Source organism: Branchiostoma lanceolatum, chromosome 19 (genome assembly GCF_035083965.1).
Source record: "Branchiostoma lanceolatum isolate klBraLanc5 chromosome 19, klBraLanc5.hap2, whole genome shotgun sequence".
Taxonomy (NCBI): Eukaryota; Metazoa; Chordata; class Leptocardii; order Amphioxiformes; family Branchiostomatidae; genus Branchiostoma; species Branchiostoma lanceolatum.
In genome coordinates this window covers 8133680-8151383 of record NC_089740.1, presented here as the reverse complement: position 1 = coordinate 8151383, position 17704 = coordinate 8133680, and the positions used below count along the sequence as shown (strand labels likewise).

General features: G+C 42.3%; 3 protein-coding genes across 6 annotated transcripts; all 3 read right to left on the bottom strand.

The window, feature by feature from the left end:
• Positions 1-181: 181 nt before the first annotated feature.
• On the bottom strand, positions 182-4990 carry LOC136425617 (putative mediator of RNA polymerase II transcription subunit 12). Of its 4 annotated transcripts, XM_066414544.1 has the most exons (9): positions 4606-4990; positions 3200-3367; positions 2152-2282; positions 1493-1811; positions 1221-1285; positions 949-1059; positions 850-915; positions 796-816; positions 182-494 (listed from the first exon to the last, which is right to left on the bottom strand). In XM_066414544.1, exons 1-9 carry the CDS (start codon positions 4655-4657, stop codon positions 387-389), a joined length of 1041 nt encoding a protein of 346 aa, XP_066270641.1. In that variant the 5' UTR covers positions 4658-4990; the 3' UTR covers positions 182-386. The 4 variants fall into 4 exon arrangements, with proteins under 4 accessions (XP_066270641.1, XP_066270640.1, XP_066270639.1 ...); XM_066414543.1 differs by having other exon boundaries at positions 850-1059; XM_066414542.1 differs by having other exon boundaries at positions 796-915; positions 4606-4989.
• An 815-nt stretch (positions 4991-5805) lies between these two features.
• Positions 5806-10312, bottom strand: LOC136426005 (uncharacterized). Its single transcript, XM_066414927.1, has 4 exons — positions 10061-10312; positions 7285-7392; positions 6878-6936; positions 5806-6326 (listed from the first exon to the last, which is right to left on the bottom strand). The coding sequence occupies exons 1-4, from the start codon at positions 10125-10127 to the stop codon at positions 6018-6020; spliced, it is 543 nt and encodes a 180-aa protein (XP_066271024.1). The 5' UTR covers positions 10128-10312; the 3' UTR covers positions 5806-6017.
• Positions 10313-11793: 1481 nt separating this feature from the next.
• On the bottom strand, positions 11794-17559 carry LOC136425660 (uncharacterized). Its single transcript, XM_066414589.1, has 5 exons — positions 17191-17559; positions 16148-16318; positions 13552-13641; positions 13080-13147; positions 11794-12614 (listed from the first exon to the last, which is right to left on the bottom strand). The coding sequence occupies exons 1-5, from the start codon at positions 17249-17251 to the stop codon at positions 12444-12446; spliced, it is 561 nt and encodes a 186-aa protein (XP_066270686.1). The 5' UTR covers positions 17252-17559; the 3' UTR covers positions 11794-12443.
• Positions 17560-17704: the final 145 nt, after the last annotated feature.

The following is a 17704-nucleotide window of genomic DNA, read 5'->3' as shown; positions in this document are numbered from 1 at the left end:
CCACACAAACGGCACCTAAAACATAATATCATTGGACGGAATGCAGAGAGGCACGTGAATGTTAAGGAAGACATAACGCACTGAACTATTTAACATTAAGACACGGCTCAAAGTCACAAGTTTTGATGTCACAAACATTTATTACCTCAAGGTCACACAACTAAATCCATCTACAACATTTCCATGCATCACAGACTGGTTTTTGACAACTTCCATGTCCTAGCACTGCAGACTAACTCGGCAATTAAAAACGTCACACACTTTGATACTTGTATACTCATACGACACTAGATGACAGTGATTGTCCGAAAACGCTTAAACTACTGTTCGCTCTTTTGTAAACTAGACAACAATATGGCGTCGTACGAGCCGATGGCGGATAAGTTCTAGCCTTTCTTGCCGTGACGGACCGCCACTGGCACAGCGATCTGCTGAAGCCTCACTGGTTGCTTGACAGCCACAGGTTGCACCCTCACTGCGACTGGTTGCTTGACCTGTATGACAAAATCACATATAAGTCATAAATCAAAGGATCAATATCAGCATCACCTTAACTCTGCATGATAAAACAAAAGAAAAGCGATGAAGGTTTGGCATCCAGATAATAAGATAGGCCAAAAGACAGTCACTCAAGCAGCTGGATAAAATTTTGAAACCGTCAGACGTTTTAGACAGCATCCACTATCGTCGAAAATTTTATCCAGTTGCTTGTAACCGTCTGGCAGACAGAAGAACGTTTTCCAGAAATAAAACAAAATAATGAACACTACAGATAAACGTTTTATTTTGTCTCACCTGCACTGGCTGCATGACCACCTGCTGGACTGGCTTTTGGACCACCTGCATCACCTGCTGCACCGGTTTCTGCACCACCTGCATCACCTGCTGCACCGGTTTCTGCACCACCTGCATCACCTGCTGCACCGGTTTCTGAACCACCCGCATCACCTGCACGTAGCGGATGGGCTGGCAGTCGAACGGGGTGCCCCGGGTGGCCATGCCGGTGTAGCCGGGCTTGCACTGCTCGCAGCGTGCGCCGGCCGTGTTGTGCTGGCAGTCCTGCGGGACAGACACACAAAAGAGCTTCAGATTTAAAGTACTGAACTAAGGTTAGAGATCAACGGCTACAGTACAATCTCAATATTTGCTTTTATAGGAAGTCAATATTCAGCAAAAAGTAAGTATCCTATGTACACAACAATCATACAATGTATACTTACAGCACAAACCCCTTGAGCAGCGCACTTGTTGGAGTGGCCGTAGCAGAAGCAGGTTATCATCGCAACTGGAAAATGAAAATGAAAACGAAAATGAGATAATGAGATAAAAGTGATCCTGAGCCTGAAGAACTGGGCCACTAAGATAAGATAAATGGTCTTGAATTTTTTGTACTGTATCGTGTAATTCAAAGAAGCAGCAGTAGACTACATTTTACTTTGGTGAAATATGGACAATGTGTAGCTTTATTTTCTCGCACGAAACATCATCTTACTTTGCTGGGGCTTCTGCACGACCACGTAACGCTGAGGCTTGTGCACGACCATCTGGGGCTGGAGGACCATCATGGGCGGCTGGGGGTGTTCCTCCACAGGCGCTGGCTCTGGCTGCTCCTCTTCCTCCTCTTCCTCTTCCTCCTCCTCCTCAGCATCTTCTTCAGCAGGTATCTCCTCAGCTGCATCTTCTTCTTCTTCTGCAGCCTCTTCCTCTTCTGCCTCTGCCTCTTCCTCAGCAGCCTCCTCCTCTTCTTCAGGAATATCCGGCTGCTGATAAACTGGCACCATCTGTTTTCCGTTGCCGTAGGTCATGAACACCTGCATACAATACCAAATTATGTTTCTTTTATTCTATATTTATCCCTGACTTCTCCCGCTCAATTCTAGTTCACTACACAGCCCTCAATGGATACAGAACTGGAGTGACAAGATATGGTGATGATTTGATTTTTTTTACCAATAGTGTAAGTTTTTGTTATTCACATTTCGATTGATTCATTATGTAAGTGGACACCAGGTAGAATAATGTTTCTCGATGTTACAGTAATGGATTATTTACATTTCACTTAATCTATCATTCAAGTGGATTCAAGGTAGTATAGTGTTCCTCTATGTAACACTAAAGCAGATGTAGATAAAGTTAACAAAACAAACAAACCTGCGGGGCTTGTTGAACGGGAAGGGCCACGACCTGCTTCACGTGCTGAACTTGCTGCACAACCTTGACTGGCTGGACAACTACCCGCTGGGCTTGCCCCTTCTGTTGGGCATAGGCTTGGGCTGCATAGACTGAAAACGTAAAAGTCATTTATGAGCTAGAAGTAAAATGCTACTTTGTGTGTTGCATGTCATAACAACACAAGCTGAACACCGATACCGTTCCAAGAATTATTCATGATCATCGTATTTGGCTTCTTCTCCACACGTTTATTTTATCTGTGTTTTTCAGTTAACAATATCTGACGATTGTTCTAATCAAACTTTGTTCTTTCTCATTGTGTCTGTCTGGGTTTAACTTGAATACAACGTTCAAGTTTGGTCAGATAGTTTGCAATGTAGAAATCAGTAAAAACAACAAAGAGTTCTACTGCTTCATGGAATGCTACAAACGTTCAATTTGACTCGACATAATCTGCTTGGACCATACAAACGAGATGGTGTAATTTCCCCCCAAAACATTGCCCATTATAGTACCAGCTTACAATGATGCATTGTCCACGACCAACAACGTATACAGAGTGTCTCAGTTGCCGGTGACTGAGCTCCTTTGTAAGGAGAAGCCTTCGTTTAAACATGAGCACTAACAGACTCTGTTCAGGCAGGCCACTATTCAAAACCAGCTGCACATTGTCTACTTTCACACCAGTTCTAATTACTTCTTTTTAGAGTAATGCCCTCTTTGCTACCTGTACGTTTCCGGACATCTGGCTGTTTTAAGTCTCTGAAGTCTACTCGTTATAAAGGTGGCATAATGGGCTACTATAAACCTCCTTCTGTTGAAAGATTCTTTTCAAATGTAGCTGTAGGGTAAGGCTTAAGGTTGGTTTTGCTAAATTTTGAAAAGAAAAGTATCGTTCTCTTTCTCCTCCTTTATTTTCCAGATACACCTTATCTTAATCAAATCACCTCCACCTGAAGACCTTGCTCTTCCTTAATCTCTCTATGAATCTAACACTTAAAATAGTTTGAATTCTGTCCTTACTCACATTGTGCGCAGTTCTTCTCATCGGATTGGTCGGCGCAGTCGTAGATTCCATTACAGCGAGCGGAGTTGGCAACACAACCATATCCATTGGAGCAGGCGATGTTTGGATACTGACACACCTGCACAACGGCAACCGCCTGCACCTGCTGCCCCTTACTGGTGGGCTTACCTTGAGGTAACAGATACAAACATGACTGTTTATTAAACACTGGCTCCTTCTTTGCCATTTACAACGCTAAGAGGCTTTGTGGTCGGGATTACGGTGTTCAGTCGAGGCACTTGAGAAACACAGACTGTGGAAACGCGATATCCAGACAGATGGTCTGTGCTGGTCTTTTTCGGACTCTTTTGCTTGCTGAAAAAGTAGTAGAATAGAAGCCATAGAAGTTAGTTTGCGAGAGGAGTAATTCGACCATGTAGTTACGGCATCCTTGCAACTGTGAAACTATTTCGAAGGCTAACTCTTACAGAAAATTAATCATTTACCCAAATTTATATTCTACTATTTTTTCAGCAAGTAAACTAGCCTGGTAGAGACTAATTCGATGCGCCAGTCCGAAATTTAGTTCACTGCATTGAGGATGATGTTTACAAAGATGATGTGGTCCTGGTTGCAGTCCGTATTCAGTTCGTATTCAGAGTTGTGGAACATTTCTCTGACGTTTAAAAGTTTGCTATCGTTAAGTAGCGCTGAGTAGTTTACCACAGGAGTTAGTGGGGCACGGAGTTACGGTTTGATTTGATTTTTTCATTCTTTTTTTTATTACAATTGTAACGGTGTAACATGTTGGACACAGGCAGCTATTGCTGGCGTCGTGACCCACACATGATATACCTGTCCCGTTTTTACAGCTCGGTTGAGTGAGGAAAGTCGTGTTAAGTGTTTTTCCCAAGGGCACAACATCGGTGCCGGCTTCTGGGCCAAATACCGTCGTGTTTGCCAAGAGCACAACATTGGTGGCGTCAGGGGATTCGAACCCGGGACCGCTGGGTTCTGGGCCAAATACACTCCCGTTACGCCACACGACCCCACCCTTGCTAATGTGTAACTATTTTGCCTGCGACCTCCTCTGGCAAATTAATCATTCGCACAAATTAGCCACATCCCTCTATTTCCTAGCAAACAAAACAGCCTGTTAGAGACTGATGTGATGCAAGAATAACTCCGAATTCTAGTTCACTGCGAGGATGTTCGTGCAGTTATTTATTTTAGACATTGATTTAATATCACGAATGACAATCGCATGAGAAGCCTATGACGTTTACAAAAGTCCAACAAATCATAGGTATGCAGAGTTCCGTGAACCCAAGTGCCGTTAAAAATTCCCTACTTTAAGTAACGCTGTCTTTACCTTGGGTTTCTCATACTGAATTGTACTGTGTACTAGAAACAAGAATGGAACTTACCTTGGCTCAATGCAGCCAAGGCAACGAGGAGGACGAAGACTTTGCCATCCATGTTGAAGAAGCTCAAAGTCTTTCCGACAGCCAGAGACGGAGACAAAGAAGACCAGCCGATTTGGAGCCCACCACGAGGGGTAATACAGGATCTCTGCCTCTTCCACGGCACTTTATATTATCTGTGTGTGGCATCTTTGCGCATGCGTACATGCGGTGGAATCCACTAAGGTCTTTGTTACCCCTGAAAGACGCCTTGGCTGGAGAAAGACCAGTGGAAGGATGTAAACGAAAAGGTGACGCGTGTCTGACACAAGGTCATTGGGGTCACAGCGGCTAGCCACAAGACAAAACAGATCCAGTTCTAACCGCAGACGTGTAAACTTCACGGTCTGAAGATTTTGAGTCCGTCTGGATTTGAACCAACCAGTTACATAAATTCTTTGCAATATAATTCTCAATCGAGAACTGTCGATGTTACGTTCGTCCCGATTGGCCTGATTTATGAACAAATTAAAGTGTTTGGCGTTGTTTTTTCATCACCAGGTATTTCTTTGATTTGCCGCTTTTTTTGTGTCGTGTTTTCAATCAAACTAAACATTATACGGTCTGGAGACAGGTATGCAAGTGTTTAAAAGGGGGCATACCGCGTTACACCTTAAAGGAGGAACACACAGAGAACAAGCGAAGCCATCGATATTGGTTTTAGCAACGTTTATTAGTTCAATGGCACAGACTTAAACCCTGTGAAGTACAGACATAGACATGTCATTTTCTGTCATACACATCCTAACGTCTTAACCAGTTGGTATCACATACCTTTCAAAATCAACCCGTCACAGAAAACTGTGCGTTAACGTTAGTATTTAGTAACAATAAGTAACGCACACATCCTTCATTAACCCTGTACTCATGCTAGCTTGATATGAATCGCACCGAGGTTGTGTGTGGTACAATCTGAATAAACAGAATCTACTTAGCACCTTCATGTGATGTTATATAGAAAAAAAAGCAACATTATTGACCACAACTTGCTATCAAAACTTGTGAAAGCCACCTTTACATTTAAGTAAAGGACTTTCCTGACTTTTTTTGGGATGTAGAAAAAGCGGCGCTTACGGCTTACAGCTACAGTCGTCGTAGGTAGTGGTATACGATTTTCGGATGTCGTAGGACTAAGAGGGCTTAAGCAGAACTAACCGCCGACAAGCGAGGATTTAACACGGCCTTCTCAGTCTGTGCGACACGTGCCCGACTACTCAAAGAACGCCTTCCGTTTGCGATCGTACGACGAGCGTACGACGAACGTGACTAGGTGCTAATTTTGATACATGAAAAAACAAACAAACAAACAAACAATGGCGATTCAAAACCTCTACGGTCAGCGCATGAGGTGTACATGGTGATGGTGTACATGTTACTTATTCGGGCTGCTTGAAGGCAGGAGCTGCAAAGGCAGCTGGTGCGACGTAAGCGGCGGCTTGCTTGACGTGCATTGGCGCCGCCTGGACAACAGCTTCAGCTTGCTTCACATGCATGGGAGCTGCCTGCACGTAGGCTGCGGCTTGCTTCATGTGCAGGGGTGCCTCAACAGCGGCGGCTTGCGGCTGGTAGTAGTACTGCAGGACCTGTTGTGGCTGGCAGTCGTAGGCAGTCCCGCGGGTGGCCATGCCGGTGTAGCCGGGTCGGCAGTACTGGCACATGTTGCCGATGGTGTTGTGCTGGCAGTTCTGTAAAAGATGCAAAATATCAATAACTTGATTATGAAAATAAACATAACATGCTGGTCGAAGGTAATGAAAGTAAAAGCAACAAGCAACATTTCTGGAGAATCAGATAAGCCAGAACCGTACAACCATCAAAACTAATCATGAAAATATCTTAATTACATATCAGAATGATAATGAATAATACTGATCTTTCATGAATTGTGTACAATATGTTATGTTAATGCATTTGATTACCAGATTGCAAGCTCATCAAATATAACCTCAGCATCGTAATAGTGATCAGTATATGGTGCTTAGTATAGAGGATCATAATCAAGATGAACGTTCTTGGAAGTCAACATTCTATCATGATTCGATATGTTCAATTGGCGAGTCATTATCAGTACAGTATTTATCAGTGACTCCTGCCCCTCCACTTCACCTCGACCTTGTTGAAAAGCGGCCATGTCGCCGAACAAGTATTTCGAAGAAAAATAAAAGCTTTCACTTGACTTGACTTAACTCGACTTGACTTGACTTGACAGTCTAAAACAATTTTGATAGGTACTCACCGCGCACACGCCCTGTGCAGCGCACTGGTAGGAGTGGCCGTAGCAGTAGCATGTCGGTGCTGTGGGAGGAAGCAGACTATCCGTAAAACACATGCCTCGCTTGTTTCTACAAAAAGATGACAATCAGATAGAAGCAAACGGTGAAGGCAGAAAGGAAAAGGAATAGAAACAAATAGAAACAGAGAAAAGGAAAGAGAGGGGGAGAGAGAGGGGGAGTGGGAGAGAGAGAGAGAGAGGGGGGGAGAGAGAGGGAGAGAGAGAGAGAGGGGGAAAGAGTGAGAGAGAGACAGAGAGACAGAGAGACAGAGAGAGAGAGAGAGAGAGACTTTACAAAAGGTAAACTACGGATGCCCGATAGGGATGATGACTGGAAAGGTTTGCAGGACAATCAGAAACATTGTTCTTACCTGAGTAGTACTGCACCTGCTGGGCGGGCTGGTGGTACGCCTGGGGTACGTACTGCACGTACTGCGCAGCCTCGGGCTGGTAGTACTGCAGGTTGTAGGTACCACGGGCTGGAACAGGTTAGACAACCTCGGGTTAAAACGTTATGAACATTCTCATCTCATAGTTCTCTTAATCTAACTATCTGACTATCGTCGGGTTTCTGTAATCAATCAATTAATTAATTGATTGATTGATTGATCGATCGGTTGATTGATTGGTTGATTGAGTGAGTGAGTGAGTGAGTGAGTGAGTGAGTGAGTGAATATCTTATCATTTGCTTACTCCTCTCTCTTGATTTGTCCCTGGTTGCTTATGGATATCAATGGATATTAAGGCAACTTCAAGACTTTCGTTTAGTTTGAATTCCAAGCACTCAGAACGTCAAGGTAAGACACTTGTAAATAATTTTGAAAACGTTAGAACAGGATGAAAATCATTGTAACTCCATAGCATTGCTTTGATGACAAACCTATAATGCTATATTTTCTAACTGGCTGAAATGGTTGCTTCACTTCACCTAAGTAAGGAGAAGACTAGCTATTGTGATGTTGTAGTCAAGTTCACATGCATGCATATCAATGAGAAGATTTCTCCGCCACTGTCTATAACATGTGTGTACAGCTGATTATCATCACGTATGGTGTAGTGCCAAAGGTACATCAATCACCGTTCTACTTTAACCTCCATATGCGTTTAAAAAGGGTTAAGATAACTCACTTAACCTCAGGCTAGTAGCGCCTGTTCCTAAGGGGGTGTTTCCTCACAAAGCCCGTTTGTGTGGCTAGAGTTCGGCAGGTGGGCACATCTGTACGTACCGGGCCGCTTTTCTCTTTGATCTTACCGCAAATTACATTTATATTTCGGCTAACTTCAACCACTCGAATCCTCTCAACGAATAAAAGAAGTGATTTTGTTAAAACTACGATTTCGAACTTTTCTATGCAATTCATGATGTTAAGCTGGTGCATTGGTAAAGGCTTTGCACTGTCCAATACATCACCATTGAAGTAGGTACTTACATAAGATTCAAGCATGTGCAATTCAACACCAATTTGAAAAATGCCACACGAAGCCATATTCCTATGACAACACAATTAAGTAGCTCATCTATTGGGTCTTGCAGGCTTCGTGCAACATGTTATACCGACGTATCAATGATTAAGCGGGACTCACACCGAAGCTTAGCATGGGTACCATCCTCTGTAGGAACCGCTGGCTCAATTGTTCGACTTGCTGACCATCGTGAGGAAACGATTGAGCCACCGGTTACTACGGAGGATGGCACCCAGGCTAACCTTGAAGTCCCCTCTCACTGGACCCGCGGCACGCTGGCGGCGTCGCTGCGTCCTAAACTGGATTATCATTGGCGTTATAATGGGAATATCATTTAAAACGTACAATTATGACCAAAAAGACAACAAAACGCACAAAAGCTAAAAAGATTCGTTTTTCGTCGATGAAATTCGTTGAGTGCTCCGTCAATTCGATCGGCCGCAGCAACGCCGCCACCGTGCCGCGGGTCCTGTGAGAGGGGGGTCGGGGCTTTAGCTACCTGTCACTCTGGCATTTACTGCGTAACCCGCAAATAGCTGAAACGGTCGCGGTATTTACTCAACAACGTACCTCACCTAAAGAAGTGCAGAAAGATCTTCTGTGTCAAAGCCAAATCTTTGGCAGGTAAATCTAAGGAATTATTTTCAGTCAATGCGTTCTCAACATTCCTGAAGATTAAGAAACAACTTTTGAGGCGTCCTCTCGAAAGCAACATTGTCTGATTGTGGGATTTAAAAAGACAATTCCCTACGTTAAACATTGTCAATATGATCTTTGAAATCATGTTCATCTTTTCCTATAGGAAGCTTTTCCACAAATAGAGAATATATTTGGTGTCTTTCTGATATGAAGTGAAAATCATGTCTCTGGTATCCAACCGTGAGATTTTCTACACAGGTTCTAAACTTTTTAACGCGTAAAATCAACCGTACGATTGTTAAGTGAGCACCTTTATTAATTAATTCTTATGGTTCTTTCTCTGTCTGACATCAATGCGTAGCACCAATCATAGATATCTCCGTAGAAAAAAAATGTCGAGATTAAGATCTAGATCTTTTTGCTCTCTCAACTAAAATTTCCCACTTTTATAAGAGCTCGAGATGTTCTCGACAACTTAACAACAAAGCTTGTCACCAATGGGAAACTGAAAACCTCACATTCAACTCTTTTTCAACCGAACAAGTCAATTTTTAAGCTAGTGATTCTGTCTTTCTCCTTCAATAAACACACAACGCTCAGATTGTGCTCTTTGACAGTAGCTTCAGTTTTAGATGGCATTAAGGGCAACCAAAGCAATATCAGTGCCCAAAAATAGAAATAGATAATGCTGAAACCTTTATGGTAGTGACATTTACTTACACTGTTTAAGCACATTTGCATAGTAACTTCATACTTTGAGTATTCTACAACCGCGCAAAAACGTGCTGTGTGATGATCCCATTAGTTTCGCGAGCCTACAAAAACCCCAGCGCGACGATTTTCAGCGAGTTTTCACATCACAACGACAACGTATTTTTGAATCATAGACGTCGCTATACATTGCGATAGTGTTGTTTGAACTAATCATGTATAGAAATGACTAAATAGACAGACTTTCAAAATTCAAAATGTTCGGGCCCTAATATTGCTTGAGTTACCTTTAAGGTTAGACTGTTAGACTTGGCATGCAGAAACAAGACATACCGTCACCTTCCTGGATACTGGCCACCATCAAGGTCACGACAAGGACGAAGAACGCGTTTCCAGACATGATGACACTGAGTTGTCTTCTCTCTCACAATTCTTCAAGAAACAAGCTGAGCTCTGGTCTTGTCGGGTGGGAGTCTGAAGATCTTCGGATGCTTGGGGCTCACTGCGACGTCCTTTTTAAACGGTGTGACTGTACGTATGCGCATGCGCAGCTATAAATCTGCCAATGATCTTCGTTTGTGTCGATGACAAAGAAGAAAATCCACTTCTAAAGGGAGTGGCAGAATGAATGACATCGTAAGTGGCGGGGTCACCGAAGGTCAGTGTGGATAACCGCATAACCAAAACAAACCAGTCTGGGACAGACACATGCAAACCAATATGTCTAGAATTCTTCGTCACGGTAACAACGGTTTCTACAAAGACACAACAAATAAAATTTAGCTTTATTCAACATCAATGTCATCAAAATGAGAAGAACCGCACGAAGATCCGGTCGTTAACGATGATTTGATGCTCCTATCTGTCAGCTATCTCATTTTCGCGCGGAAATGTCCAAGTTTTTATGTTTGTTTCTTTTAAATACCAAAACATCTTTTAGCTCAATCAAACCCTTAAGTAGTCACAGAGAAAATGTTTTCATAGTCGGTTCCTTTATCTTAATTTGACAGGACCACAATAGTGCGGTTTTTGAAATGTTTATCTGTTTACAGATACTTACGGTATCGTTAGCTCGTTAGCAGCCGCGACCTGTTGGGTAAACCGTGATTCTTTTCATTGTGCAGACTGTAAATGCTATTATGTTATTACCGGGTGGTTGGGTAAACGTTTACGCTTGTCTTTGTGAATACGATGTACTCCTGTTGTATATACGGCGAACCATGTGACCCGGATAATTGATCATTGTGTAGAGAGATCACTGTACTAACGCCCCTGTTACACAGAAGGAAAACCTATCGTCCGACGAGTCGGAGAGCTCAAAATGACATGTTTGGCAGTATTTCATCCGGTGTTCTCCCGATCATCGTGCGGTTTTTAGAGATATACATGTAGTAAAATGTTCGTAGGTCAAATGTCATTGAGTACATTTTCTCCGATCATCGAATATGGTCGACTACGACTGTCTGGGTTCAAATTAGGAATTAAAACAAAAAGATGGCCAACATTCTGTAGAATAGATGCATCACTACGAAAAAGTTGACAATGATATTCTAATATCCATACAAAAATCTTTTTAGTTCAATAAATTAAAGTCAGAATCTCTTCGATTGGACAGGAGGCGCTTTTTCTCCAGTAGCTTAATCATGGTGAAGGTCTAGAGGATTCTTCCGTTAACTATTTTAAATATGAGCTTAAAGCTGGCACGAATAGTAGCATTTCTACTTTTATGTCTTGCTGTCATAAACCTTGGGAATTTCAGGCGAAGCAACTTACGATATGTGTTTAATTCAACATAATATTGTTGAATGATTAACGGACATTAAAGGTTTGAAGTGCCCAGATACTTGATACATTGGCGTCAAATTAAGATAGTGATGTACAAACTAGAAGCTCATTAACTGTCGCAAATGTATATATAGTCAATAACTCGCTTTAGATGTTGCTAGAAGCAATCTCAATCTTGAAAGAAGACCTGTTAAAGTATTCAGTAAACAATTCAGACCCAATTTGACAAAATTGTTTTATTGTCAAGCTTGGACATGGCATCAAATCCTCTAATTGTGGCTTAGGCTAGATGTCATAAGATGATATGGTATCAGGACAAAGGAATTACAAGATCACAAGTAACCAAGGAACTACGCATTTTATAAGAACTAGTGATAATATAACATGAAATCGAATATCATACTCATCACGAAGTCGTGATTTGATCACTACCCCAACTACTCATCAATACAGGTTTCAATCATAGCCTGCTCTCGATTTCTGTGTTTTGATATTATTGTTTGACAACAAAATGGCGCCAGCAACAGTCTTAAGTGCCCATGGGGACATGTCACCAATACAAAAACAGGTGGCAATATCAAATACCATTGAGTCAGGATCGTAATACATGTGTATGAGAGACAATTGTCAGTTACATGGGAAACATTCTTAGTTTTCTTTCTACATCCGTATACAGTCTCATCAGAATGGTATATAATTGAGAAAGGGTCTTTTTTACAACCTAAAACGTACTCACGCTGCTGACGTTTCAGTGACTCTTCAGCTAAGTTTCTCGGGGTGTAATGGCGTACTACTCATTCTACTACGTCACTTAGCAACAGATACGAGTCTACCACCACGTGTATGCCCGGATGAAGGTAGTTGAGGAGTTACTGAAACGCGGCAGCATTGGTTGTGAAAACAACACATTTTCTCTTTCTACGTGTTCCTTCTACTGGAACATCCAGTTGTTGTGGTGGCGCCTGGGATGCCCTCGGCCACGCGGGATGAACTGGACGTACTGGACCGGCTGGCAGTCCAGGGGCGTCCCGCGGGTAGCCAGACCCACGTACCCTTGCTGGCAGTACTGGCACTGCATGCCCTCCGTGTTGTGCTGGCAGTTCTGAAAGGAAAGAAAAAAGATCATCAGTTAATTAGATTGTCAACTTTATCTGAAAAAGCCCTTATCTATTCTTATCTATTCATGGAAAGATACACAAACTGACTTTACATTGCAATTTGTCTTTTCATTTTATCTACTTTGCCAGGAGAATATATCTCAGGCCCATGACTCTCCTTTAATGTAACCTTGGTTACATCTACAGCTGCGAGAATACAATGGGCTTTAGAAAGAAGCCATAACGTTACAAGTGACATTAAAAACAATAGAGCTTCATTGGCTTACACAGGGGTCTACAGTATATGTACCGATACCAATGAGGTTCATTTATAGATATTATTTCCATAGGTCTCCATCTATAGGTACATAACATGAGTGTTTTTTAAAGTCAGACTCGATCAGTTACTGGTAGTATGCGTTCAACTTGGTTCCTCGAATTGGCTCTCATTTTTTTCGAAAAGTACTTACTGCGCAGACTCCCTCTGCCGCACACTCAGTAGCGTGGTTGTTACAGTAGCACGTGATCACCTGCTTGGCTGGAGGTGACATGACAATCAAAGTCAATATTGCTAGTCTGATTCTTACATACTCGTATATCTTACACATTCTCTGACTAGGCGTTTATGCCCGTCAGCAAAGAGCACATCTTCCTCCACAATTTCCAGTCCAGCAAAACCCTTCCTCCTACAATTTTGATTTTTGTCAGTCTATTACAAACAGCATTATGAACATAATGACTATAAAGGCCTGACATGACTTGAGGTTAATGTCAATATATAACCTTTTGTTGTTATAATAGGACATTATGATATTTCAAGAGGGCATTTTACACAATTTCGCACGAGTCGGTTACGCAATCGACAACATGGCGGACTCTAGCTGACGTCATAGCCACGTGACTACAGACGCCTCCTTGTCATGCCCTGCCCATCAGACTCACCTGGCTGAGGTTTCCTGACCATGACCTTGCTGGGAGGCTGGATGACGGCCTGGGGTGCCGGCAGTCCGTTCCGAAGATGCATGGCCCAGTCTAAATCATGAAAAGTGTATCGTTAGCCTTGAATTCCATAGTACACCAACAAGCATGCACGTCGCCGTAACGTAATGCGTATACGGCAATTAGCCTGCTATTTAAACCTATTGTAATTGCCGAATCTCTTTTGTTCTCTTTGGTCAACGTTGCATCGGACTAACAGCCGTTGCATGAAATATGTCTTTGGACACACTGAACTCTTTAGCTTTCAGGTGTAACGCCCCCCTCCCACTGTCAGTAAAAGGAATAGAAAATGTGTAGTTTGGAATTGCTTTACTTATAGTTAGTAATAACTTTATTGCAAATTCCTGCCCGAAGGCTAATTGCATATAACATAATAAAAGAACAGGGTACAAAATAGGTTTAAAAGTGGTTAAACTAGATTATACAAACGTAATTGTCTAAAGCTAGTGAAGGGTTTGACTCTTATGCAAGCAATGGAAGACGCAATGTCCCACCTTTTCTATAATTTGTGGGTTTTTGGTAGTTAAAAGAAGAATAGTCCTTTCTTTGTCTGAAAGCTTACTAATAGATAAATTCGGATAGATTTTAGTGGTCGGAATAGACAACTCATATCGTGTATTATCATAAGCGATAGTAAGCGATACATTTATCAGCTCCTCAAATACTACAAAGTACATAAGGAATTTGCCAGTAGGTAGATAGTATATTGCATGCCACTGTTTAGATCTGTTCCCACATCTGTTCTGCTTCCACCTTTATTTTTGCACCAACCTTAATACCGTTTTACCTCGGATTTACACGCCAGAATGTGTACTTTAGCCTTAAGTGAGCGCTGCTTTACGTTCCGTGCAGACCTGTGTTTGTCTTGGTTCTCTCCATCAGTACTAGACTACAGTACAAATATCCCTAAGTAGGGTTCAATCCTCCCCAGATGAACGGACCCCGCAGATTGAACGCAGCTGTATTGTAGTCAGGGTGTAGACTAAATGCACACGGATATGTATTTCTAAATACCAAAATACCAAACGGAAACCCAAAAGAAATATGTACTGTAATGGCGTCGCAAAAAGATAATTGTTTGAAGAGGAAGCTTCCGTTGTATATTTACAGTATTTATAGAGTGCGGTCTTTACGTTTCCCCAGGGATTTTCAGGGCCGTGTATTAAGAATGACGATAGAACATTTAGATGACTTACTGAGTGCTCCTTCGAACTTTCTTACCTGGAGCACATCAACGTCTTATAAGACCATGACTTTATTTAATTGCTTTACCGCATATCATGTCGTTTCTTTCTCTGTAGCTTCACTACACTTTCACTCCTATCCAATATTTTTCAAGTGTGTTTGCTTCAAGTGTACAGATAGATTTTTGTAGAGTAATAACTATTACTCGAGCTTCTTCTTGGGTGTCCCCCACCCTTATTTTAGTGAGAATATATTTCATCACATTACCGTATGCAGAGGATATGGTAGGGTAGGGTAGGGTAGGGTAGGGTAGGGTAGGGTAGGGTAGGGTAGGGTAGGGTAGGGTAGGGTAGGGTAGGGTAGGGTAGGGTAGGGTTGGATAGAGTAGAGTAGAGTAGAGTAGAGTAGAGTAGAGTAGAGTAGAGTAGAGTAGAGCAGAGGAGAGTAGGGTAGAGTAGAGTAGAGTAGAGTAGAGTAGGGTAGGGTAGGGTAGGGTAGGGTAGGGTAGGGTAGGGTAGGGTAGGGTAGGGTTGGATAGAGTAGAGTAGGGTAGATCGAGTAGAGTAGGGTAGGGTAGGGTAGGGTAGGGTAGGGTAGGGTAGGGTAGGGTAGGGTAGGGTAGGGTTGGATAGAGTAGAGTAGAGTAGAGTAGAGTAGAGTAGAGTAGAGTAGAGTAGAGCAGAGGAGAGTAGGGTAGAGTAGAGTAGAGTAGAGTAGAGTAGGGTAGGGTAGGGTAGGGTAGGGTAGGGTAGGGTAGGGTAGGGTAGGGTAGGGTAGGGTAGGGTAGGGTAGGGTTGGATAGAGTAGAGTAGAGTAGGGTAGATCGAGTAGAGTAGGGTAGGGTAGGGTAGGGTAGGGTAGGGTAGGGTAGGGTAGGGTAGGGTAGGGTAGGGTAGGGTAGGGTAGGGTGGGTAGGGTAGAGTAGAGTAGAGTAGTGTAGAGTAGAGTAGAGTAGAGTAGAGTAGAGTAGAGTAGAGTAGAGTAGAGTAGAGTAGAGTAGAGTAGAGTAGTTCTGAAAAAGAATTGAGTAAGATAAAAAGAATTCGAAATAGATAGTATAGTATAGAATGTAATGGAATGGAAGGGAGAGGAATATGATATAATAAAATAGAATGGAATAGAATGGAATGAAATAGAATAGAATAGAACAGAGCAGAACAGAATAGAATAGAATAGAACGAAAAAATGGAATATGATGTAATATATAGAATATATTATATAGAATGGAATGAAATAGAATAGAATGGAGTAGAATAAAATAGAATCGAATCGAATAGAATAGAATGGAATGGAATAGAATAGAATAGAATAGAATAAAATAGAATAAGATAAAATAGAATAGACCACTCCTTACAGTCCACGCAGTTTTCCTCATCAGAGCCGTCCGGACAGTTGTAGACGCCGTCACATCTCTGCCGCCCGGAGACACAGCCCGCGCCATTGGTGCAGGGGATGTGGACGGGGTAGTAACAGGAAGTGACGTATTCGAGCTGTTCGTACTCCTGAAGGTCATTCAGACCGCTGCCTGGGACAAGTCAATAAAAGCATAGATTAACTTTGCCAAAAGAAAGGTATGTTTCCGTTGGTTGTTTGTGAAGGGAACTGCGGATGGATCATTAGGACATTTGGTATGTGGGTTGGTGTTGGCAAAACAAAGGGCAAGTTCGATCATGGGCCTACTTGCGGCTTTCTGTGGCCCTTCAGAAAAAAACGTCCGGTTTTAATATAATCTTTGTATATGATAGAAATGATAGCAATGTAGCTCATAAACAGACATTTCTGTATATTCAATAATGTTTTGGGAACTGTTTAGCTCCAGTACAATTATAAAGACTTATAAACATACTCAGACCATTGACGTAACGAATACTGTTCATCGTCGCTACATTATCAATGGAAAACTCGGTGTTTATTTGTATTCGTGACTTGACACCAAACGCAATAAATAACGATGCTTTCACTGCTGTTAAGGCGGGAATAACTGCCGAACGGTTGGCTAATAGACCCCAAGGAGAGTTTTTTTGTGCATATTCTTCTTCTGCCAAGACTGTGAATGACCATTACAAAAAAATCTGCATAAACTCGGTAGAGGCAATGCTCCTATGATCTGAATGACTGGATAGTGTTTCCAAAACCATTGAAACAGCAGGGAAAACGTGGCTAAAGAGACTACGGCTGGCTCCTTTTGTATATAGAATAAGACATTGCGAAAAATAAACATTTCGAAAGTATAAAATTCTGTCAGCATTGGTGTCGCAGCATTGTCCTTGTATATGTATAACCTAATAAGCTGATAATCTACGTGATGAAAGCGTAATCACGATTCTTCTTCTTACGATTTGCATGCGTTTTCATATATTATGATGACAACAGAGAAAGAATGTTGCCCAATCTTACCTTCTGACCTTGCCAACGCAGCCACCACGGCGGTTATCACAAACAGCACCCTAACGATCATGGTTAAACCCAGACGAGCAAACCACAAAAATTTGGCCGCACAACAAACTTCCTTCTGGGACGCCTTTACTCCCCGATGGGCGATCTGTCTGATCGGTAAGGCGCATGCGCGGATGTGATCCACAGCGTATCTTCAATGGCGTAAGACAAACATTGTTAAAGAGGAGGGGGGAATGGTAAACTTTAGGGTGATGCTTGCAAGGCCAGGTGCAGGGGTCACGGCAGTCAGCCGCTAATCTAAACAAACCTGGATGTTATAAGAGACGTGTAAAATACACAAGTCTACTGTGATCACTCCCCACCTTTTTAACTTACTGTAATTCCAAACAGCTAAATAGCTTTGCCCAACCGTCCGCTTCAAATGTGGACCCTGCTCTTTGTGTAATGTTTGGTTATATCTTTACAAATGAATTTCGACATTTTGTTTGTTTTGTCGAATAATCCGTAGAAAGTG

Bases quoted from the DNA above. Each gene is read 5' to 3' on its own strand.
- LOC136425660 (XM_066414589.1), bottom strand. From the start codon at position 17,251: ATGATCGTTAGGGTGCTGTTTGTGATAACCGCCGTGGTGGCTGCGTTG. The intron at 16,319-17,190 runs GTAAGATTGGGC...GACTTGTCCCAG, and splicing joins TGCGTTGGCAAGGTCAGAAG to GCAGCGGTCTGAATGACCTT. The intron at 12,615-13,079 runs GTAAGTACTTTT...CTTTCCTTTCAG, and splicing joins CGGCAGAGGGAGTCTGCGCA to AACTGCCAGCACAACACGGA.
- LOC136425617 (XM_066414541.1), bottom strand. From the start codon at position 4,657: ATGGATGGCAAAGTCTTCGTCCTCCTCGTTGCCTTGGCTGCATTGAGC. The intron at 3,368-4,605 runs GTAAGTTCCATT...TGTTACCTCAAG, and splicing joins CTTGGCTGCATTGAGCCAAG to GTAAGCCCACCAGTAAGGGG. The intron at 495-795 runs GTGAGACAAAAT...TTTGTCATACAG, and splicing joins TGGTCATGCAGCCAGTGCAG to GTCAAGCAACCAGTCGCAGT.
- LOC136426005 (XM_066414927.1), bottom strand. From the start codon at position 10,127: ATGTCTGGAAACGCGTTCTTCGTCCTTGTCGTGACCTTGATGGTGGCC. The intron at 7,393-10,060 runs GTATGTCTTGTT...AACCTGTTCCAG, and splicing joins CAGTATCCAGGAAGGTGACG to CCCGTGGTACCTACAACCTG. The intron at 6,327-6,877 runs GTGAGTACCTAT...CATCTTTTACAG, and splicing joins CTGCACAGGGCGTGTGCGCG to AACTGCCAGCACAACACCAT.